We start from the raw sequence: 25,396 nt of genomic DNA, 5'->3' as shown, positions 1-25,396 counted from the left end.
ATTGAAGTAAGTACTGAAACAAGCAACTATACCATTGTAAACAACACAGCTTCCAGAGTTGTTTTTAACTGTTCCACTAAAATTAGTTACTAAAAGGTGTAGCAGTTTAAGTATAAAGTAATCCTTGACATTAAGAAACGCTAGACTCAGGTATCTTGACCACAGTAAATCTTTAATGAGGTATAATAATGTTAACAGTTGAGGTAACAACTTGCATAGGTATTTAATAGATGAATGATTTTAAACCTTAGCCATTTAATACTCGAGCTGTAGTTTTGGCATGAATGATTTGTTCAGTGATAAATTCTCATTGCACTTCACGATCAGCTGCCTGAAATGATTTCAACCTGCAAGCAAAACCCACTTGAGAAAAAAGATAAATCATCTTCCAGTGGTTAACACTTAGCTAAGATATTACATAGCTCTTCTATAGAGGTTAATGGATTCTCATCTTTCTGAATAAAATTAAATTAGCAGCTGTAGGACTTTAAAGAGATCTAATAAGGTTGTTAGGGAAGAGCAAAGAGTATTACATACTATATTTTTAATAAAATGCAAGTGTAATTTTTTTTAATTTTAAAAAAGGGCCCAGTGTTTGAATATCTAAGAGGCTCTTAGTATTCACATAATCCTAGCAAGAGTAACTTAATCCAGGCTTTAGTTATTTAGAAAAATGAGATACTGAATATTTTGCCCAGATGCCAATATCTTGTGTGTCCTATGCAATTTTTTCTCCTCGACTTATTTTTATCCCTTTAAACTAAAAATTTCAAGATACAATATAGTACAAAGCTTTAAGAGATCTAATGTTAAATATATAAAATGAACTCATATCCAAGTTGAACTGTACTTGTATTATATAATAATATACTGTTTGCTACATTCAGTTTTTTTATGATTGCTTTATTAGAATCTGGACAAACCTATTTACTGCCAGACAATCATTATAAATCTTGGCCAGCATTGTTTTCATGTCCATAGTACTGAAGTCATTTAAACATGCTATTTATAAAGCTGTCATCTTCATTTGTATACAGTTTGACTATGCCAAATAAAGAACAATTATTAAAACAATAAATTTTTGAAAAAAGGAAGTTCCAATAACCAAAATAATGTCTGTTCTGAGCCCTGTAACACACAAAGCCTCAGGAATATTAATGAGTGTGATCAGTGAGTATTTAAGTGGTACCTTGATATTTCACTTTGTAGTAGTTTAACTCCCTTTAGAGGGCAAAGGTGACTTCAGTATACAAATCTGAAAGAAATGCCTTTTTTTTTTTTTTTGGTAAGACTATTAGTGAAAAAAGTCTAATATTCTGTCTGATAAGAATTTGTATAGAAAATAGCTATAAAAGATAAATAAGAAATGTATAAAATGATGCCACCTGAACTTCTTCAGTAGAAGATTGCACAAATTCATGATCTGAGCCAATTAAGACATCGAAATATAAAAGAGGTAACACCAGTCTGAGGTAAACACTAAAAGTTTAAAACTCCCAAGTACTTGAAAAACGTTTAGTTACCTGCTGACATTGATACACATATACTTACGCTAACTTCCTCTGTAAAAAAGAGATTTGTTGTAGTTAGATACAAAATATGTAAACATAGTGTGCACTGATTAGTAAGTAAAAATAAAAACAATGAAGCTCAAAATTAAGTCAGCCCTTTAAAAAGTATATATACAAATCACAAGAAGAAAGCCCCACTGTCTTTGGATCAGCTAAGGATTTCATTAGAAGAGGCATCAGCTTCTTCACTGGGATGTTGGCTACCAGACAGGAGTTCTGGAGGCAAGAGTTTAGAATGTCCATTCTCAGTAACTCGCTGGGTATAAAACAAGATATAAGCTTGGGCCTTGCATACTTCATCCATAGTGCACATGCTTAGCTTGGAATCATTGCAGTGTACCCAGAACCCTAGAGTGAAGCACAGAAATACATCTTAATGTTTACAAAGGAACTTTAGAAGTTTCTAGTATAAATGAAAACATGGATTTAAAGACAGTTTCAGTGAGAGCTAAGCTTTTTTCAAAGGGAAAATAATAGTCTAGCCAATTTATTTCTTTTAATTAGAAATACAGCTTGGGCAGTATGTTACTCTGGAATTATCTACCTTTATCCTAGAAGTAATTTGAAGTTACAGAATCTGACCGATTGGTTCACTTGACACTAGCTTTAATTCCTGGTATAATCTTACCAGTTCATGCTTTGCTGGTAATTATACTGTAAAGCAAATAGTGTACAACTCATGGTAGTGTTAAATTAATTGCCTTCATGGGTTATTTGGGGCCTTTTGTCCATACCTCTTTTTTCTAAGGTTCATGGAGGCATTAAGTAAAAGTTTTATATGTTAGAACTTGAACTCAAAGTTTGTTCCAAATATCTGTGATCTGCCAGTTCGTTAGATGCTTTGTTCTTTAACGAAAGTAACTGAATTAAACCAGTTAAAACAGAGGATCTACTTTTGGAAGTGTGCCTTTAGCACTCTCTGACCTTTAATTACTGAGACCATCCTTACTGTTTTATCCCTTCAGCTCTTATAAGTCAAAACTACCACAATCCTGCATAAAATATCCCATTTTCTGCACAAAACCCCGTTTTTTATGAACAATACTGCAGAAGCATTCTTCTTGAAAGAAAACAGAGGTCAAGTGGCTTTGCTTAAGATTACTTAGTGGTCAGTTTAGAAACCCTGAAAGCCTGAACTCTGGCTTCCAAAAGTCTAACCCAAGATAAAACACTTTTTCTCGTCTCTACCTCCTTCGGAATTATAACAGTAGGCAGTGTAGTGTCCTGAGCCAAATCCTTTCCCGTGGTGCATTACTACAGCAGATAAATCATAGATATAACATTCTGGTCTGAGGGATTTCAGGGATTCCCTGCAGCAATAGGGCTCCATGTTTAAGATTTCTTCAAAGCCAACATGAACACCAATCTTCTCTCGGTTATTATGTCCTGACCACCTACGAACAAATCAGGGTAAAATTATCAACAAAATCAAGGGAAAATAACCACGTACTAGGTCCAAACTCATAATAGAAGGCCTCAGCGTAGAGTACAACCATATATAATAAATAGTGTAAACAGAAAATCCTTTCAATGCTAAAGTTGGCTATAAATAGAGGATTGTAGGCTTATTTACCAAACAGGTACAGTCAGGTTGTAAAATAAATTATTTGGCTTCTGTAATTAGATGACAGTATAGGAAGAAAATTAACTTTCAGAAAAATATGGCACTATGGCATTTTCCCCCTTTGAAGAGAGAAATTCAACACACCAAAGGGTTTTTAATTCTTACTGTCTTGTCCATACTTTGAGGAGGATGTTCCAGAACCTAGAGTTTGTTCCTGGGAGACATAACCTGGACCTTTCTTGGCCAGGGGTGGAGAAAAAACAAAACAGGGCACCTCTAATTCCTCAGAACATTTCAGAGCTCTTCATACTAAAAAAATAGAAACTGTGACCCTTCCCTGTGTGTAAATCAGTATAACACCTGTTAGTGACAAAACTCAAATAATGTCCCTATACTGTCAGTTTCTCAATCTGTTGGTCATGCTTCCCAGTCTATGCATGTAAAGCAATGTTTTCATCTTATGCATAATATGAATTGGTGCTACAGGAGAAAAATAATGTAATATATGTTCTTTCAAGAGATTATAATCCAACTTGGGGTGTTATGGTGCAGAGACAAAAGAGAGACAGATGAAAATATAGTATTAAAGTATTGGGGCTTCCCTGGTGGCACAGGGGTTAAGAATCTGCCTGCCAATGCAGGGGACACGGGTTTCAGCCCTGATCAGGGCAGATCCCACATGCTGCAGAGCAACAAAGCCCATGTGCCACAACTACTGAGCCTGCGCTCTAGAGCCCGCAAACCACAACTACTGAGCCCACGTGCCACAACTACTGAAGCCCGCGCACCTAGAGCCCGTGCTCCGCAACAAGAGAAGCCACCACAATGAGAAGCCCGTGCACCGCAACGAAGAGTAGTCCCCTCTCGCCACTAGAGAAAGCCTGTGCGCAGCAACAAAGACCCAATGCAGCCAAAAATAAATAAATTTTTTAAAAAAGTATTAAAACATGAGGTTAAGACAGCAGGAGGTAGAGAAGGGAGAGGGGCATATAGACAGGTTTTATGAAGGAAAAAAATGTGAAAATGCTTATTAGTATGATGTAAAATGTGGTATGGAACTAAAGTCACGTGAGACTTGCAAATTATGTCATCTGCTGGACTAGAAGTCATATCCCAATCTTTCCCTATTAAATGTATAAAAAAATCCTGTATCCAGTGTACCTTTAATCTTAGTAAAGATGGAAGACCAAGCATGGAAAATAATGGGACTTGCTTAACCTAAGTTCCTGTCATTCTCACTTTATCTCCCTTTTATTTTACCATAAAATTCAAACCTTAAATTATTTAATTATGCTAAAAAGTTATCTAATTAGAAAATATTCATTTCTGCCATTTGCAGCAACATGGATGGACCTAGAGATCATCATACTAAGTGAAGTCAGAGAAAGACAAATATCATATGACATCACTTACATGTGGAATCTAAAATGATACAAATGAACTTATTTACAAAAGAGAAACAGACTCACAGACTTTGAAAACAAATTTATTGTTACCAAAGGGGAAAGATACGGGGGAGGGAGAAATTAGGAGGTTGGGATTAACCTATACACACCACTATATATAAAATAGATAATCAACAAGGACCTACTATATAGCACAGGGAACTCTACTCAATACTCTGTAATAACCTATGTGGGAAAAGAATCTGAAAAACAATAGATATATGTATATGTATAACTGAATCACTTTGCTGTACACCTAAAACTAGCACAATATTGTAAATCAACTATACTCCAATATAAAATAAAAATTAAAGAAAAAAATATTTCTATCAATAGGTGGGTACCCATTATTTTCTGCTGATAAAAATACAGTAAAATGATAAAGAAAAAGATAACACTATATCCAAAATTCATAATGGTTTACTTCTGAGAGGGTGCAGGAATAGGACTAGGAGGCACACACATCGGAACTTCTAAGGTATTAGAAATGTTTCTTATGCTTCTTAAAAGCTCTTGGGCGCCCCTCCCCAATCCCATTCTCCCTTTTATCTTACATACCCTATGTATTGTGTACACTGGCAAATACAATAGTACTTTTTGAATAGATGAAGAGAAAGGAAAGAGATAAATGTGGTGGTAATGGCTGCATAAAAATGGTCTCTGAATCAGAAATATGGCATGAAGCGTCAAAAATGTTTTGGGCAGAAGATGGAAGGGGGTCAAATAGGTTTAAATTAAGGTGAGCTTTAAATGGCAGATTAAAGAGTCAATTATGAAGAACAGGAGGTTCTTCAACAATTTATAGTAGCCAATTAAGTACCAATTTAAGTACCATAAATTTAAGTCCTTTCAATGCTGTCTTTATGGAATCTTATATGTTCTCACCTCTCCATGCTACCTGGCCCTGAACAATATTCACCTCCTAACAATCTTCCTGTTTTCATTCCACTTGATTTTACACACCATGGCAGGTCTCACCAGACTTTTCACTAAACTTTTGTTATATACCCTTTCCTTCCTTCATACCTTTGTTCAGGTTGCTCTCAGGCTAAAGTCCTCCTCCTGTATACACCCCATTCATTCACTTAATATTTTGGGGCATCTACTATGTACTCAGTTCTAGGCTTTGGAATATAGGAATGAAAAAGACAAGATCCATGTCATTACTGAGTTTCTGTTCGTGGGGAGAGAAATAATAAACTATTGCAGATAGTGGTTTTTGCCATGAAGCAAAAATAGGGTAGGTAACGTGACACTGAAGGTTGGGTGGTGCTACTTTTAAATAGGATGGTCAGGGAAGTCCTCTAAAGAGATGAAATATGAACTGAGATTTAAATTATACAAAGTCCTCTATGCCATTAGAGAGGCTTTGGGAATGTTTAGATTTTGCCTAACTCCCTCCTCCAAGGCGCTGATAAATCATTTTGTATATAGTTTGTGATACTTGGTATTTCTACTTCACCATTATTTCTGTGCATGCCTGATTATAATCTTGTTGAGAAAAGAATCCAACCTTATATTCCCCAAAGAATATGAAACAACATCTGGCATTAAAAAGCACTCACATGGTATCTGCTGACTGTACTTTTAACAGCTTAAATAAGTAACTTTAGTCAATTATTTCCATTAACAGTGATTATCTCTGGGAAGTGGGACTGAGAGAAAGAGGTACTTTTAGTTTGGGCTTTTACATTACCTTCTGTAATGTTTGAATTTTTTTTTAACATGTATTCCTTTAATTTAAAAAAGAAAGAAACTGGCAACAACTAATATGTACAAGAAACATGATCTCAATAGTTTCCAAATCATAGCACATAAAGTAACTTCTCATTTCTTAAGAGAAAAATAAACTCTCAAGTTAACATGGTTATTACAAGGTATGAATCCATATGCTTTGATTAACCAACAGATTTGCCAACTAATTTATCTAAATATATTTCTGAAAACTGAAGCTTTTTGTTTTTGTTTTTAACTGCTTGGAACTGAACTGCTATACCATTGTTCAAATATTTTCCAAGCATGAAGCAATTGGGTCAAATACTCTCAAGTTATAGATTTAAATTTTAAAAATTTTATGCCTAAAATATGCTGAATACTCTCAAGTTATAGATTTAAATTTTAAAAATTTTATACCTAAAATATGCTGTATACTCTCAAATCAAATACTCTCAAGTTATAGATTTAAATCTTAAAATTTTTTTTTAAATCTTAAAAATTTTATACCTAAAATATGCTGAATATTAAACACTATAAGCAGAGACTTACAAGGAGAATGATACTAGCAGACCGAAATGCGAGGGGTCAGCAATACATTCTGCAAGGGAAGATAATCAAGGAGTTACTGAACATGGTGTCTATGATTAGGGCTAGAGACAATGACAGAATTTTTTTCCCTTAAAAAAAAAAAAAAGTAGATAAGTCATCTAGCCAAGTATTAAAATTTATTCTACTACTAACCTGAATCGTTTGAGATGTAGTCTGAGAACCTGAGGTAGGTGGCAAATCATAAGCTGTTTCTGGGCTTCTGTGAGTACAACTGGTTTTGAGGAAAACCTTCTACGCTTTGCTGTGATATTAAAGACAGAATGAGATGCAAATTTAAGGATACAAGGAAAAGCTGAGTAAACTCAAAATAATTCAGACATGCATTATCAATTAAACATCTACTGCATTACAGGCATTTTACTGTGTTAGAGATAAAGGCATGGCCTTGCCCTCAAGACACTTAGAATCATGTAAACACACAAAACTTATGAGCTAGTCAAGGTATACAGACATGTAAACAAATAAGCACATTGACTCTTGAGCAATAAAGGCTTGGATTACACGGGTCCACTTACATGCAGATTATTATTTTTTTCAATACATGTACAGTCGGCCCTCTGCAGGTTTTGCATGCACAGATTCAACCATGGATCGAAATTTACATCCGCAGTTGGTTGAATCCGCTGATGCGAAATCTGCAGATACAGATGACCTACTATGGAATTTGAGCATCGGTAGATTTTGGTATAAAAGTGGGCGCTCCTGGAACCAATCCCCCATATATACTGTACATGATTTAATATAATCCTGAAAATAAGGCAACAGAATGATACTGTGCTATAATATTTTTAAATGGATTTGGCCATGCCAACTAACAGGAAAAGTTAAAACTCTCCCTAAACATACTTTAATATACTCTGAGTCTAATTAAAAAGTTTCATGGTCAGTTCATTTCTTGAGGCTAATCAGGATCCCCGGGGCATGGGACCTTCCTTCCAAGAACACCCATCCCTGCTTCCTGGGGATCCACCCCAGCACTGCCCAAGAAAGCAAGCCTTTACTAGCTCAGCATCTGAGGTCTCCCTCAGTATCTTGCTATTTTAGTACCAAATCTTAAACAAGTGGAACTGAGGATTCTTTTTGTTTACCCCCCTGCTTCTCTAGAGGTCCACCTATGGACCTTGTCCTGGCTGGGCCATTGGCTACCAAAATTTGCTCTTGATGTCCAGGAGCTATTCTTCAACTTGTACAACAACTGCGACTCCAGCCGTAGCAGCAGCTGCTTCTCATGTAGGAAGTAGAATCAGTCCACCATGAGGCTGTCCTCTAACCCATCTCCTCTTGCTACCAGAAGCCTTTCCTCCAGGTCTATGCCCCTGAGATCCAGGTATCAGCCTGCTGCTGAATGTCAAAGACCTACCTTTGGATTGTCATCCAGAAATATATGGTCCAAGTGTAGCTACACAAACGATGTTAACTCCTTGAATTATAATTTTAAACATTTGACATTATGTATTAAATTAAGGCAGCTCTTTTAGGCCCTTATTTGGTGGACCGAGGAGACACACACAAACATGTTATAAAGCCATATTCTGCATTTATTCATATCTTTCTACTCCCAGATTTAGTGATGGAAGCATCTAGGACCATTCACATTTATGTCCAAGAAAAAAAATACTTCACTAACAAATCTGATAAAGGTTTATTTTCTTTTAACCTTATAAATCTTAGGCTCCTATAAATTAACAGATTTTATATTAGGCAGCACACAGAAAACAATGTTAGTATAAGTTGTTCTAGAATACGATCAACTGATGTGCCATTTTTTTCAATGCTGGAACAGCCATGTTTCTTTTATATTTACCTTATAAGTTTAGTATCTAAAGCCCTAGAATCATTTTTTCAGACATGGAGCTTAAGGAGAATATCTGCAAATATAAAGTATAAACACTAAAATGCCATGTACACATCGACAGAGATAAAGAAACTGGATAAAGACGCAGAAGATCCGATGTGGTTTTGTATACCGTTGCCTGGAGGATGATGCTTCTTTAATTGAAATGGCTATTTCATCCCCCAGTGCTGGGTTCCTATGCTCGCCTCTATCAGAGAGCTTATCATAGTAGATCTTAATTGTCTGTTTCCTCCATTAGGTATGTGAACATCTTGAAAGTGTCTTACGTCTATCCACAGCAACTAGAACAATTACTAATATAGAAGAGACAGTCAGTAGATGGTTTTTGAATAAATTTTTGTTTTTATGAAGCCAAAGTCCATAGCAGCAGTCCAACTATATGTCTTATTTCCTATTATATAAGTACACAGACACACACACACACACACACACACACACACACACATATATTATCTATATATCAATGTTTTGATATGTAGCAAAAAGACTCATAAAGCAAACATTTCACTCAGTACTAAATAACATGGTTACCTTTTACTATTCCCATTTGCTACTTTATTCTGCCCTCACATATTAAATTTAAATCTTATTTTACGAATTCTTTCTATAATTTACTATAGGATCAAAACATTTTTAATGTCATCAATAAGGGAAAACAAACACATAGTTCACAAATGCCAATTAAAAAGTAGAACTATCCAGCCAAGTTTCTTTTGATAAACTAACAGTTTATTTCTATACCTGCTACTAAAGGAATTTATTCCAGCTTCCTTCATTTGTGTTTCTCTTTGCTAACCTTTGATAAGCAAAGAGAATATACAGCTTCTACTTACAATTGCACTGGTCACATATGTAGATTTTTCCTTCTAAAGCTTCGGTTTCTGTGAATTTGGCCAACATTTCAGTAACCAGACATGGCTGGGAAGCAATATCTTTTCCACTGCATTGGTATCTTTCTGGAAATTCCAGTGACAAGTCCCAGAAAGGTTCTATGGTGTTTGATTTGTTGTCACATGCAAGACATGTAACCTGCAAATAAAAATATTAGTTTCTCAGATTACAATCCTTCTGTCAAAATATTTGTTCCTTTCACTAGAAGCCACTGCCAGTAAATTAGCTCTTCTTCTGAAGATGCACTATCAGAATTCTGAATAATCTGTTTTATATTATTTTCAGGGAATAATTTTTTTCTTCCGTAAACCCATCATGCATTGATGGGCTTTAACTACTAGGCATTCAAAAAGCTCCAACGGCATTAGTCAAGTCTGAATTTAGTAGAAAACCAAACCATGGACTCAGTTATATACCCATTGTGTGTATATATATGTGTGTGTGTATGTGCGTCTATACATATACCTTTCACTGATTGATTTTCTCTCCCCAAATCCCTATAACCTCTTAACCATGATACAAGTAAAATACTACTAGTATATTTTTATATACAGATTTTAAAATATAGTATATTTTTATATATGGTATATTTAGTGTATATTTTGAAGCCCTACCAACTGATAATTTCAAAGGATAGTACATATAACATAAATATACATATAATATAAATATTATACATATAATATAAATACTCCCACTTAAAGCAAACATCACTACATTAAAATCCTCATCAAAATATAGGAACCATATAGAATATGAGGCCTTTCTAACAACTTATGTAGGAAACAGAGTAACTGGAAAAGGAAAGAATAATAATTTCAGTAAAGCATTCAGCAGGATTTAATGCCAACAAACACTGCCCATAACTGAAGACAGACTCTGTAGATCTAAAAATCCACACATGATACGAAATATCACTAAACTCTTTCATAAAAGCTATATTCCTGGAACAAACAAAAATAAAGAGGCCAATTTTAATGTAGATTTTAGATTTAACACAATGACACAAAGAAAATAATACTCCTGGTGTTTAGTTTGGGGACTCACTAGGACCATGGTCTGACCTTTTGAGAACAGTTTCTTGAATTTGGTGTGGGGGTGGGGCGGGGCGGGGCATTCCAACCTCTGAATCTCCTGAGATGACCAGTTTCCTAAGTGTTTATTACACATTGAAACGAAGAAAGCAAAATGCTAGCACAACAATTTTTATTAATTTCAAAATTCATCCATAAAGGAAAAAACAAGCACATAACCACTCTCACACTATTCAAAATATAAAATGGCAACTTTCTGGAAAGAAATTTGCAGCCAAGTATCAAAAGTCCTAATCTTTGACAAAGTAATTCTACTTCTAGGACTCTGTCCTAAGGAAATCATTAGAAAAACCGTATTAATTGATCGTGACATTATAATGATGTCTGGAAACAGTTTACAAGTCAACAATATGGAAATGATTAAATAAATTATGGTATATACATATGATGGACACTGAAATGTTGTGAAAAGAATGATCAAATATTTTGATGACTATGAAAAATCCTTACATTATTAAATGAAAAAGTGAAAAAAAGCAGGTAAATTCAACATGACCATACAATTAGCGGGAAAAATATGTTTAAATATTCAGAAGAAAAAAAAAAACCTAGATGGAAATATACCAAAATATTAATAGTTTTATGTGTGGGTTATGTGGAGTTATAGTACTAAGGGATGATTTTTCTTCTGCATAGATTTACTATACCATATAGATTTTCTATATGGTATATATTATTTTCTTTATAATTGTGTATTTTAACTTTTGCATAAAAAGTTTAAAATGACAGAGAAAGATGGTGGAAAAATAAAATTGCATGCAACACAAGAAGCACAACTCTTATGTGCTAATTGACACAATGTAGAATCTATACATTTCTGAAATATGAAGGGAAATAAACTTCATAGATATTCCCTAAGAAATACATTTGAAATATTTAAACTACATTCCAGAAAAGTATGCTATAAAAACAAAAGTTGGTATTATTACCATGAAAGTTGAACTGAGGAACAGAAGCATGTGTATAGGGGCCTAATTGCCTCAGTTAAAAAATAAACTGTTTTTTTAACATCTTTATTGGAATATAATTGCTATACAATGGTGTGTTAGTTTCTGCTTTATAACAAAGTGAATCAGCTATACATATACATATATCCCCATATCTCATCCCTCTTGCAAATAAACTTTTTAATAGATCTTTATTGGAGTATAATTACTTCACAATACTGTGTTAGTTTCTGTTGCACAACAAAGCGTATCAGCCATATGCATATTGACTTACTTCACTCTGTATGACAGACTCCAGGTCCATCCACTTCACTACAAATAACTCAATTTTGAATAAACTTTTTTTAAAGCTCTATGCTCTGGAAAAGTAGAGAGCCGATGTCTAGTAATAGTCTACCAACAAATCCACTCATTCTAGAGAATCATTAATTAGATGGAAGATTCTGGTTTTCTGACTTCCACAGGGAAATTTTTGCGGGTGTAATTAAAATAAAGGAAAACCATTTAGGATCTTTCTAGATGAAATCACATTTATTTACCTTAAAATTTTGCTACCTACTTGTTAAAAGTTTTCAAACCTTGCCCCCTTTGGTTCTATAGGAAATCCTCCAGGGCTACTCCTTGGTCCCTGAAATTTCTCAAGTGTACACCAAATCCATTCCCAGTACAAAAGTATCTTCAGGGCTTCCCTGGTGGCGCAGTGGTTGAGAGTCCGCCTGCCGATGCAGGGGACACGGGTTCGTGCCCCGGTCTGGGAAGATCCCACATGCCGCGGAGCGGCTGGGCCCGTGAGCCATGGCCGCTGAGCCTGCGCGTCCGGAGCCTGTGCTCCGCAACGGGAGAGGCCACAACAGTGAGAGGCCTGCGTATCACAAAAAAAGTATCTTCAAATCTGTTCCTTGTGGGATTAAACTCTTCTCAATCCCTCAGAGAACGAATGCAATATCATTAACCTAAGAAGCTCTGTTTCCTGATTCCCTCTCCCCATCAAAAAGCTTTAATATACCATGGATGTAAAACTACTTCCAATGATTCATGAAGGAAGCAACTATAAGAGTGAGCTGACTTCTTCATACATTGTAAAAGTGACCAATTTTGACCTGACAACAGTACTAGTGCTAACATACTCGATATACAGAGAATATGCATTTTTTAGGCTTCACTTTATGAATTCCCCAAGATGAAAATAAGATTTTTAAAAATCCATACCTGACTAAGAAGTTGTCCATGAAAGATGTTATTTACAACATTCAGAACCTGCTTGATAAGTTTCCTTTGAGAAGTGGGGATAAGAGCTGGTAACCTGGTACCAGTTGTCTCTAGTTCATGTTGTATTTTATCCAAAAGCTCACAAAGAAATTCCTGAGCATCTTGTTGGGCATAACCACGAAAAGCAGGAATTAGTCTCCATACTGAGTGTAGCATAGCAAATGGTGAGACCAAGGCCCACTTTCCAGACCACATGACTTGGAACAAAGTATGCAATTCATGACAGAGAGAAATGTATTGTGAACTTGGCTCCCTTGGCTGAATAAGTTCCATCTTTCTACTCTTTGATGCTCCACCGCTTAGTCCTGATGATAAACTTGGATGTCTGGAGCGAACAGAGCATGTTTCTTTTTCTTGGCATTCATTCATTTGATATACTGTATCTGTGATTGGAGGATGCTTATAAGATGATCTTGTTTTATCACTAGCTGTCACAGCTAGCCATTGGTTCAGATCAAGTTTTAAAAAACATTGTCGAAAAATAAGTAAATGACTTAACACTTGAAGAACAGAATTCATATAGCAAGTATTTCCCAAATTTCTCAATCCTGTTACACCAGGAGTTACTATTGGTCTTCGTTTAACAGAGGAGTCACTGGCTTCTTTTAGTCTTACATCTTCTGAGGTAGATACCACTTTATCTTTTGCTGGTGATGCTGAGGCTTGCAGTGGTACTTGAACAGGAACTATTTCTACTGTGGTGGACTCAGCTAGACCTTGCAAACGTAAACTCTTTCTTGGAGGCATACTTTCCAATTCTGCTTTAACTTGATACTCTAATTCTTGCCGTCTTTTCTTCACTTCTCTTTTTGCTATTTTTTCCTGAAATTGTTCTTGCCTTCTTCTTCCAGTGGGTGACTGTTCAAACCAAGTTCGAAAGATTTTACCCATTAGTATCCTTCTCCTGTGCCAAAGAGCAGTATACATTTGATCTTCATTTTGAAGCAGAGATTGGGTGCCATCATGTAAGAAATAAGAATCATCACTTGTACCCACAGACCGTAAAACCCTTCCACTACGAGTGGTGCAGTGATAATTCTGACTTTTGATTGCACTTAATGTACTTCGTAGTAACTTCAGGTCTCCAATTGCATTATCATTAAGAACATAATCATCACAAAGGTAACAAAAAACATACATCTCGTTCACCTCCAATGCAACAGGATGACTGCTTTCTTGAAAGTGCCTGAGTGCATGTTCTTCAATATATCTTCCACAGGCCACATGGGAACAGCTAAGGCAAGCCCAAATAGACTCAGTTGTATTGCAGTCCACACAATGCCATTTCTGAGGGTTGAGGATGGAATGGTCTTGAGCAAGCCGCAACTGCCCAATGTGTTTGCACTTATCCATTGTTAGCATTTATTTAGTCTAGCTGAGAAACACATAATCCAAACAAGTCTCTGTTCATAACATTTGAAGCATCTGAAAACTAAGCAGAACAATGTCAATTTTTAATAAAAGAAAAACAAAAAGCCAATATTTTTCTTTTTCACAGGGTATTTTTTCCAGGAATAATTTAATAAAATTGCTCTCTCTGCTCCCAGTACTTGGGCTGCCTGTCATAATACCATAGGCAGTTCTCACTTTTCATTTACTCTAGACTTCACTAATCTTTCATCCACCTTGCTCTGAAAGCACACACACATCACCTAACTTTCTCTGATGGTTCCTTTTAAAAACTTTGTTTTTAATTTTATGCCACCATCTACTGGTAAAGAATGGGTAGCAATCCCTTTTCACATCCCCTTTTATCCAATAGTCTGAAGGCAGTTTACAAAAATATTCATTTTCTTAAAAATTGGGACTGGCAAGACCCAAATACATCTCATTAGTGTCTATATTCTGAGAGCCCTAAGTGGAGTTACTAAAATATAATCATAGTTAAGAGCATGGGTTTTGAAGTAGAAGCACTTAGGTTTGAAGCTACCTCTGCCACATACTGTTTATATGTCTGATTTGATCAAATATTCTAACTTCTCTAAACTTCATCTGTAAAACAGGGAAAATCATACCACCTTCACAGAATTGTTAAAGGACTGAGATAACAAAATATCTGGCACATAGTATGCTCAGATATTTTGTGAGATATATAAATGCTCAGTAAACAATAAATATCTACACATAGCTATAGTGAACAAATCAATATTACATTCTATTTATTTAAATGATACTAAATAAAAATACTAAATAGTCTAATTAACTACCATTTAAAATTTGGCTTTCCACTAGTAAATCAATAATGACCTTTAATTCATGGCTCTGTAATGATAGACTCTGATTTGATAGACTTGACAGTTTGCCTTAAGGAAAGAGAAAAGCATTCTCCCATTCTGTCTTTGTATTTGAATAGACTCTCAGGAATGTGCAAGGATGTATAAGCAAATTAAGAAAAAAGAGGAAAAATATGAAGTGAGTGGCAATATAATGAACTTCTACATTCTGGCAGGCTAAGCATTATCTGAAATTAGAAGCTTATTTCAAAAAACAAACCCACAGGGCTTCCCTGGTGGCGCAGTGGTTGAGAGTCCGTCTGCCGATGCGGGGGACACGGGTTCGTGCCCCGGTCCAGAAGGATCCCACATGCCGCGGAGCGGCTGGGCCCATGAGCCATGGCCACTGAGCCTGCGCGTCCGGAGCCTGTGCTCCGCAACGGGAGAGGCCACAACAGTGAGAGGCCCGCATACCGTAAAAAACCAAAAACAAAAACAAAAAACCCCACACACCAAAGAAACTTAACATAATAAAACAAATGTGATTCTGACCCAGAAACTTGTTCCTTTATCAGTTAAAGAAACACATCTGCTACCTGAACCTAAAAAGAGTGAAACGAAATCTAGTTAAAAAGTAGGGAATCACAAAACATTTTCTTCATTGATTTAACATAAATTGAACACAAATTTTATGTTGCAGCTGAGGACCTAGATACAGAGCACTCACAACATTGTGTGTAGCATGATCAATGCTTTCCATTTTTTAGGACAGCAAGACAGTATGAATTTCAATGTTACTTGCAGATGCTGCCCAAGGCCCTAAGAAAACTGCAAAGGTAAGGTTGATTTTTGGGTTTTCCCACCTCTTTTTTGTAAAATCTCCTAGCAATCAGAGATACTCCTGCCCACCACCAATTTCTTAACTCTTAAATACAGGGTTTGCTGAATAAAGATTTAAGACTGCCAGCCCCAGCCCTCACAACTGCACACACTTCACTTCTCTTCCCTCAAAATTTCCTGAGGCCCAAAATCTGGTCAAATATAGTATTTTATTAGAACCAGCATTCAACAATAGCTGCAATGGCAAAAGTAAGACATCAGTGATTAATATGCTCCATTACCCTAAATCTTTCCAGGTACTGAGGTTAATAATCTTGGAATCATACTTGTCTCCTCTCTTTCTCTCTCCCCACATCAATCCTTTAGGAAGAATGTTTGGCTCTACCTTCAAAATATATCTAGAATCTGATTACTTATTATCTCTACTGTCACCACCCTGGACCAAGCCACAATCAAGTGGATTACTGCAATTAGGCTCCTAAATGTTCTACCAGCTTTGATCCTTGCTGCCACCAAAAGTTTACTGTTCACACAGCAGCAGCACACTCTGCCTTTAGACCCAGACAATGAGGGCCCAGACCTGACACGTTAGAGGGCCCCTGCCTGGCCCTCATTATGTGGAGTCAGCAGAGTCAAGGGATGTGGCCATCTGGAACAAGCATACATCCCAAACTCCCCTTTTAAACTGCTACTTGGGACCTGGAGAATTCCCTGCCCCAGTCATCCTCAAATCCTGCTTCCAGGGCATACCAGCAATAAGAAGCCACTGAAGAATTCTATAAAGGAGAATGACACAATCAGATATGTAGGTTACAGAGGGATCTGAACGGCAGATCTAGAGGAGGGATGAGTAATTAAAGGAGACTCTACTGCTCCAGATATTACAAGGAAATTAAAGCTGTAGCAAAGACAGGAGTAGAGGTAGATTAGTGCTGACCAAACACTGGTTGAAAGAACTGACTCAATATGGAGATTAAGTGAAGAATCTAGGGTTCTCTTCTATCTACTTTTACTTAAAAAGGATCATACAAAGAACACAGAGATAATTTAGTTAAACATTTGTTTCTGGCAAGTCATAGACAATAATTATTAATTCAACTTCTCATAGAGATGAAGTGGGAAATGCTGTTTATTTATACTCAAGGGAAATTATTTCATTCTAAAATTTTAAAGAGGTGGTATGAGTTGACACCTTGCAGAACATTCAGAAAATAAGGCTCAAAAGAAAAAAAACCTAGAAAGAATATATACACACACACACGTATGTGTATATGTATATATACATACATGTGATATATACATATACACATACGTGTGTGTGTGTGTGTTATCTCGGGGTACTAGGACTACAAATTATTTTATTAATCCATATTTTTAAATTCCCCAAAATAAGTTTTAAATAGGAAAGATAGTGCTAGATTATAGACTAGTCTCTTTACTTCCTTCTTCTCTATATCCTGCAAATACATTCCCTTAGTTATAAGGAATTTTCCTATTTCGTTACAGTTGTTACTAAAAAATCTATTTAGATGATGGCAAGGCCCCTGACCTTCAACAGGAAGTGGCCTATAATCAAATAGCATAATTCCATTTGATGCAAAATTGTAAAAAGGGTGAAATGTTGATCAGATACCATCTCTCTGAGAGGCAATATAGCAGGGAAGAGGTCTCACAGCAAAACAGACCTAAGGAATCCAAATGCCTGAGTCTAACACTCGGCTGCATTTATTACGTGACATAGACAATTATTTATGTTCCACATACCTCAGTTTTCTTATCTGTAAAATAACAGTAGTAATAACATCAATAGGGTTGATGAGGGAATTAGGGAAATTTATATTTGTAAAGCACTTACAACAATTCCTGGCACTTAATAATATGGCCCTTAGTACATCTTACCTTCCAATAATAATAATAATAATAATAGTATTACTACTACTACTATTAATATTAATATTATAAATGCTAGCTTCCCTCTAGTTTTATCACTTTTAGCCAGGGGTTCTTCTCAGGCAAATGTGTACTAAGGCAAACTTAGGTACTAACTGATAATTAAGATGTTAGCTGAGGACTAAGGTCAGACCTCTCCCAGGGGTATTTGCATTTTAAAAGGCGATCTTTCAGATAAAATCTTTTTAAAAATCCAAAGAAGTGAAACCAGAATGGTGGAATGACAGATCATGAGATTAATATTTTAGAGTAGGGGGCCCACTTGCTCAGTCTATTTATGAAAGAAACCAGTAGGGGGTGGACGACCAAGCGAAGGGCAGGGAAGAATGAAGAAGGAGCTAGAGAGCCAGGCTGCTGCCACCAGAGACCTCCAGTTTGCTCTGCTGCCTGGAGCCACAGCTCAGACACAGTTACTAGAGTACCCCAAAGAGGCCTGGTCACACAAAGATCTAAAAGCCTGGCCACAGCTCAGAGACAGTTACTAGCGTACCCCAAAGGGGCCTCGTCACACAAAGATCTACAAGCTTGGAAGAGAAGAAAGGGGGATGGGAGTACTTCTTGACACTTCCTATTTTCCTCTACTGGGTTCAGAGCACTTCTTTTCATTTGCTAATCCACTGCTGAGAAGCTATATATTAGCTCTGTTTGGCTCCAGCAGATAGGATAAGTGATTTGGGGCAGTATATTCATTTTATAGAGAGTTAACAAAATATTTTTGTACCCCCCCATGTAGATTCTGGTAAAATATTACCTGTATCTATATATAATAGCAATATACAAATAGTCAAGATGTTTTGAATGAAATCTATATATAAAGATTAAAATTACCTATATCATTTTCTCATATTTTTAAAAAGTTTCACACTTTAAATTTCACTTAACAGCTATGAAATGGCTTTTTTAAAAACCAGATATGCTATCTTTATTTTAAATACAGATGGATTTATAAATATTCTGAAAGCTTCACTTTGTCATTCTTCACTGCTTAAAAACAATAAAAAATTTAATTTGTTCAAAGAAAACCATTCAAGCTACTCAAACTTTTCATGCCATATAAATGAGCAAGCATCTTTATTTTTACAATTCCCTTCAGCAAATCTCTAAAGTTTACAAAATAATTGTATTTGACTTGTTGAAACCTAATTATTTTACAGAGTTAGCATACCATTAAAGCAATTATAAAATAGAAAGCTAAAATGACTAGAAGAGAAATAAAACATAAGATCTTATTAGATATGGTATAATTTATAGTCAAAGGTTTATATCCACACAAACATCAAATAAGATTACAGGTAAAATATTTAACTTGTTACGGTTCGACAGCACAAAACTGCTTATACTTACCACACAGTGAGGACTGTAGAATCTATTTTAATGGCTCTTCAAACCTCTTCTTGTAATGAACCCTTTCTACCAGCAGAGGTTCAATGGTCAGATGTAGATAGCCATCTACCAAGTCTTTATCTTCAGACCTAGCCCTTCTGAACCAGTGCCAGGCACACTTCAACTCAGCTTACCTATACATCTTGCCTTCACAGAATTAGCTTTTCCAATATTCTCTTATTAAAGATACTGTATTATCATTCAAGTACCCAGGCTACAAATCTTACACTTTTTTTTTGATTCCTCCCTCCCATCTTTTCCATGCGAACATTCAATTTGTCATATATAGCAGGGCTATCATTCCCCAAGTCTTGATTCCTTTCCATTTCCAGAACTATCATTCTCATTATGGACAAATCATTCTGAAGCACAGCAGTAACCTCCAACCTGGTCTCTCATCATCCGGACTCTCGCTTTCCTTCATAGTACTATCCCGCCAAATTAATCTTCAAGTTTGCTTTGAGCCTTTAATGCTTGTACTTAAAATCCTCTGTTCCTCATAGTCAAGTAAAGCAGTGGATTTCTAACTTCGACTAAGACCCTTTAGAAACTTTACATCAGGTTCCAGTAAATGTGTGTATACATGTAACACACATACCTGGAGCAAAAGTTTCACAAACAATCCTTATAAAAATAATGTATTCTGATATTTCCTATTCTATTTCATTTAAAAAGAAAATGCTGGTCACAAATCACTAAACGGCAGTTTTTCAAATACTGCAATAAAAAAATACTTTACATTTGACAGTCGTGCTTTCAAAATTCTCCAGATTCCAGCCTATCTTCTTCATCTCATCTTATTACCCCTCTGTCATGAGCACTCCAGACAAAAGGAATAATCTCCAGTTCATTTCCTAAACTCATCTTCCTCATTCCCTCACTTCCACCTTTAAAAAATTTTATCTATCCTCCAAGGCCCAACTCCTTCATAAAGTATTTCTAGTTAAGAAAATCTTCTCTCCTAACTTCCTAAAAGGCTTGAATTGTGCCAAATGTGAATTCTTGGGTTTATCTGTGTGCACATCCTTACTCTGCCAACTACCTGCTGGGTAGGTTCCCTGTGGTAAGGGAGGGACTACTCAAGCATCTTTTATCTCCTTAGTAAGAAAAGGTAAGGGCTTTATGAAGATCCTCTAGGTTCTATAGCCATACTGTTTCAGGCTACCAAATTCTTGGCACAGTCAACTAGTATTAACTGCAGGCCCACTTCAGTTTTCTTTGTGTCTTTTAAATCAGTGGTTAAGAATAGAAAGTCATTGATCACCAGTGACCAAAACTGTCCCCTCCTCTTAACCAAGTGGCCGTTTTGCCCAGCTAAGGCAGTTTCCTGATAGTTTGTGATGTCATTATCCTACTTCCTCTGTTCTTAAACGAAGCCTACCATGTGTCTTGTCCCATCCTACGTGCTTCCAGACGCCCAAAATAGATCTTACACAAAAGCAGACTGAGAAATACTTCCCCAACCCTAATTGGGGTATTTTAAATTTTGGTATGACATGTAGTGACCCTTTAAATAAATATTTGTGCTCCAAATATAAGTATTACTAAAAGCTATAAGAATCACTGAAAAATTAGAAGGGTAACTAATTTTTTACTTCGAAAATGAACATTCCACTATAAACTTTTAGTTATCTTTAACATAATGATCCTTCTCAGGTGACCACTCACTTTCCACCTCAGTTTCTTTAGAAGACACTTAGAAAGAAAGCATAGAAACTACAAGAGGTTAGGTACCAGAGATCAGTTATATGAAAGTAATTTAGATTTTCTAATCAGTGCAATTAGTAGCATAGTTTTCAGATTTTTCTCATTAAAAATGTTTTTATGGAAGTCTGGAAGTTACCATGAAAAACAAACACAAAAATAGCCAAACTACATTACTATTTTAAAAAGTGACATAAAATGAGGGAAATGGCTAATATACATTTCTAGAAAGAGTATTTTAAAATCTGAATAGTCACTAATATAACATCATCATGCTCTATTAAGAAACTTCCCTCTTTCATAGTTTATACTTAGTCAAATAATCATCATATAAGATTTACATTTTATATAATGCCTAGTGTGTCTTATAGGCACAGTTTTTACAACTATCAAAGGATTGTTTAAAACTCTTATAAGACCACATGATAAATTCAAACTCCTGAACATGGCATGTAAGAGTTTTCAAATTGTGGCACAATATGTACTTTTCTACTTTTATCTATGACCAGCCACTTCCCACACATCTTTTGTTAAAATGTTTTTATATACCAATGACCACACGGTGAATAAGTTCAATTTTTAAACATGTCATAACTGGGATATGAACTCTTGTTTCATAGGAAATGGGTATGCACATTTTATATAAATACTTACATAAATTACATACTTATTGAAGAAAAAAACATGTACCACTGGGCATAAAGTAGAATATTTAAATAAAATTGTCACAGTAACCATCTTTATCTCATTAAAGAAAATTCTCCCGAGACTTCCCAAGAGGGATGGCATATGTTGAACCTTTATTAAACAAAGATAATTTTTGTAACAAAACTTATTTTTCTCTTAACAATACCAAATAACCTAAACAGATCCTCTAGAAGCTATTAAAAGTAGGAAGATTTGTTATTTTCCATGATAAAAGATAGGAGGAAATGGCAATTTCAGTAGGAAGTAGGCCTTAGGAATTACTAACCACCACAATCCTTACATGCATTTGGATAAGAATGAAAATAACTATCCACAGTAATTACGGCAAACCTTACCCACTCCTTATAAGCAGTTTTCAATTTTCCATTTATTTCACGGAACCACCATAGTACCCTGTTCTCTTTTAAGAGATGTTTATAAAATGCCAAGGGTCAAGCATAGTGCCTGGTACATATAAAGGGATTCAATATTTTTGAATGAACAAATTATTGAATGAATAAACACAATGGGCTCTCAAACTCCCTCTGCTCCGTCTTAGGTATGCTATTATGCCTATTATGTGTTTTGGCACCTCTCCTTGTCAATCATGATGTATTTCCTTTCCTTTATCCTTAGAAAGGCTCTGGTTATTCTTTCTTCCTCTAGAGATCTAGAATCTATAATTACCCGGATCTTGCTTGAAACTCATTAAACAATAAAGGATACTCTTTCCCTGGGCCTTCTTCAAGTCTTAGCATGCCTCTCCTGAGGCACAGAGATTGTATCTAGTACCGACCATCTAAGGAAAAGCAAGTTCTGCTGCCAGATTATTTGATTTCCTCACCCACCACAATTTACAAGTATTTCATTCACAGGCAATTTTGTTCCAAAATATTTATCATTACATCAACCCACTGCAGCTAACTTCATAACAATAGGGGAAACATTCATAAAAAGATTGACCATTCTACCATGGGTCTAGTAAATTGAGCTCAAATACTTTGTGTGAAATGGCCAGACTGTTATTCTAGTACATATATGACTTGGCCTAACAAGTATATTCTTGGACTATAGATTAGTTTTCTATGGCATGTAAAACTCCATTAAAAATGAATTTCTTATAATAAAGTGTTTATGATGTCTGAAAGTGCTATGAAAAATCAATTGTACTTCTTATAGTAATCTTTGTCAGAAGCCAGTATTGGTAGAATCCTTTTATATTTTAGTTACTTGTCACCTGTTTGGGCAGGGCCTAATGGCAAAACTGTCCCCATTACTGAACTCAGGAAATGATTGGGCATACATTTCCTATCTTGATTAGACTCCTAAGCCCATGCTCTCAGCCTCTCTCTAATCTCCCTCAACTAGACAACTCCATTAGAATCTGGCAATGTTTCTTCTGGCTAACATTGCCAGGAGGGAGAAAAACTTCAAAGCATGTTTTTTTCTGCTACCAAGATGCCAAAATGTTGCCTTTCCCTGTACTTCTGTATGATCCAAAAACCCAATCGAGCGAACATTTACAGAGGTTTTTCCTCCATGTTAAGCAGTAAGTCAGGTGCTAGGGTTACAAATAAAATACAATCAGACTCTGCCTTCAAACAATCCAACAAGCAGAAAATCCTCTTATGTACTACCAATGCTATAACACTCAGTAAGATTCAAGTGTGTAGAGGAAAAGTTTGGTAGAGGTATATATGATACCTTATTTCTTTCTTTTTGGAGCGCAAGAAAAAAAATATGTGAAAAAGGGGGGTAAAGACAATTGGGTAGAAACAATATACTTCAAACATTTAACCCAAATCTTCAACGGATTTCCCATTTTAAATATTCCAAAAAGTTTATCATTGTATATTACACTAAACGTGGATTCACCAATCACTTAAATTTTTTTAAGCTTAAAAAAAATGTGGGACATTAATGTTTTCAACGAAAAATAAGACTTATGCACAATCAAACCAGTCAAAACACTTCAACTTTCTACCATGTATATGTATTGAACTCTCTGTTCAATATCAGAATGTGTCTAAATTTCAATATGAATAGTCTACAATGATAAATACTGGAATGAAAAATCTGCTACCCATTGCAAAATTAATGGCTAGGACACAAAAAGCTAGAGAAATGGCAGTTCGGGGGAGAGAGGCTAAATGAGACAAAATGTATTAAATCTCTTTCAAATGGCCTGAGACACTAAATTAAGGTTAAAAAGATTAGGGTTCCAAGAATACAAAGTGTTCATGTCTTTCAAGACAACTAAGTACTGAATCTCACTGTGATTATGAAATATTCTATAAACATGTGCTTAACTTATGCTTAGCTTTCCTAATTTGATCACAGTGAACAGCCAATTCTTTTTCCTTGTTTATACCTAAAGCTGGTTTTAAAGACAACTCAAAATGGAATTCCAGGCCCAACATTACCACCCCCCTACTTTTACCCCACAGGCAGCTACTTAACAGATAATAAGGAATTCAAGTGCAGGGCCTGAAAGTCGTATTTCTATGCTAATTTCACAACCCCGTTACTCGCAGGATCTGACAAGGCTTAAAAATGGGGAGCGGGGGTTTGAGGATAAAGCGGCTCTCTCAAGGCTTGCTTATTTTTTAACTTCCAAAATTAAAACTGCAAGAAATTATCCAGTTACCAGTAGAATTTACAACAGCTCAAACTTGAAGTCGAAACAATTACCACGTTTCACTTTCTTTTTTATTGCGGGGGTGGGGGAGAGGACGAGTCCTACTATTTCGTAAACTTGAGCAGTCATTTTCTTCTCCCTATGCTGACACATTTCTTTATGCCCCCCAAATAAGTTTAGCCTATTAGCATTCCTTCCCCGAAGGCCAGCGGGAATGGTTTAGAAAGCTGGTATTCAAAAATCCCAAGTGTCTCTAAGTGGCAGCAGGTGCTGGCAGTGCCGGGACCCGATCAATGGAGGGAAGGCAAGACATTCCTTCTAAATGGAGGACTAGAACCGCCCTTCCAAAGCATCCCAGGGGCGCTTCGAGCATCACTTGGCGGCACTCAGAGCCAGGAGGAGGATGCGGTTTTATCTCGACAGTGTCAGCTCTACAGAGCGCCCCAGCCCGCATCAGATACGCGATCAGATTCGCGATTACACCTCCTCCACGCTCCGGCACGCGGGTCGGGGCACAACTCCCCCTCTGCATCCCCTCAAGTCCCCCAATTTTGCCCCTTCTCCCAACTCGTCCCCCGCCCCCAGCCGAGCGCAGGGTGGTTACGCGGTGCCCCTGGCCACAGGGGACGCCGCTCCTGGCAGCATCTCTGGGGACTCATGAGGTGCCGGCACCGGCCAGGGCATCGCTCGACCCATCTTAACTTCCCAGAGGCGCCAATTCTAAATTCGCCGGACCCGCCGCCGCTGCCGCCACCTCCTCCTCCACGCGCCCCTAGGCTCGCTCCCCTCAGTCCGTCGGCAGCCCCCTCTCCCTCCCTCAGGACCCCTGCGCCCTGCGCGGCGGGAAAACGCCGCTAAGTGCCTCCCGGCCCTGGGGGCTCCCGTCGCATCTCTGCTCCAGCAGGGAGCCTCGCTCCGCCAACCGCCGCAGCCGCGCGCGCCTCTCACGCACACTCACCAGCCCGAGCCGGAGCGGCCATCTTAGCGCTCGTCTCCCGCGCCCCCCTTCCCCGCTCCCCG

The 25,396-nt window shown here is 36.7% G+C and overlaps 1 protein-coding gene across 4 annotated transcripts; it reads right to left on the bottom strand.

The window, feature by feature from the left end:
• Positions 1-154: 154 nt before the first annotated feature.
• On the bottom strand, positions 155-25,383 carry USP44 (ubiquitin specific peptidase 44). 4 transcript variants are annotated; one of them, XM_079936877.1, is made up of 6 exons: positions 25,335-25,383; positions 12,902-14,393; positions 9,594-9,789; positions 7,038-7,146; positions 2,760-2,965; positions 155-1,919 (listed from the first exon to the last, which is right to left on the bottom strand). In XM_079936877.1, exons 2-6 carry the CDS (start codon positions 14,321-14,323, stop codon positions 1,720-1,722), a joined length of 2,133 nt encoding a protein of 710 aa, XP_079793003.1. In that variant the 5' UTR covers positions 14,324-14,393; positions 25,335-25,383; the 3' UTR covers positions 155-1,719. The 4 variants fall into 4 exon arrangements, with proteins under 4 accessions (XP_079793003.1, XP_079793004.1, XP_079793006.1 ...); XM_079936880.1 differs by lacking the exon at positions 155-1,919 and adding an exon at positions 6,846-6,894 and having other exon boundaries at positions 2,856-2,965; XM_079936878.1 differs by lacking the exon at positions 25,335-25,383 and having other exon boundaries at positions 12,902-14,396.
• Between the last annotated feature and the right edge of the window lie 13 nt (positions 25,384-25,396).

Source organism: Stenella coeruleoalba, assembly GCF_951394435.1.
Source record: "Stenella coeruleoalba genome assembly, chromosome: 11".
Classification (NCBI taxonomy): Eukaryota; Metazoa; Chordata; class Mammalia; order Artiodactyla; family Delphinidae; genus Stenella; species Stenella coeruleoalba.
The sequence above is the reverse complement of the archived record's forward strand: the minus strand, read 5'-3'. Positions and strand labels throughout refer to the sequence as shown.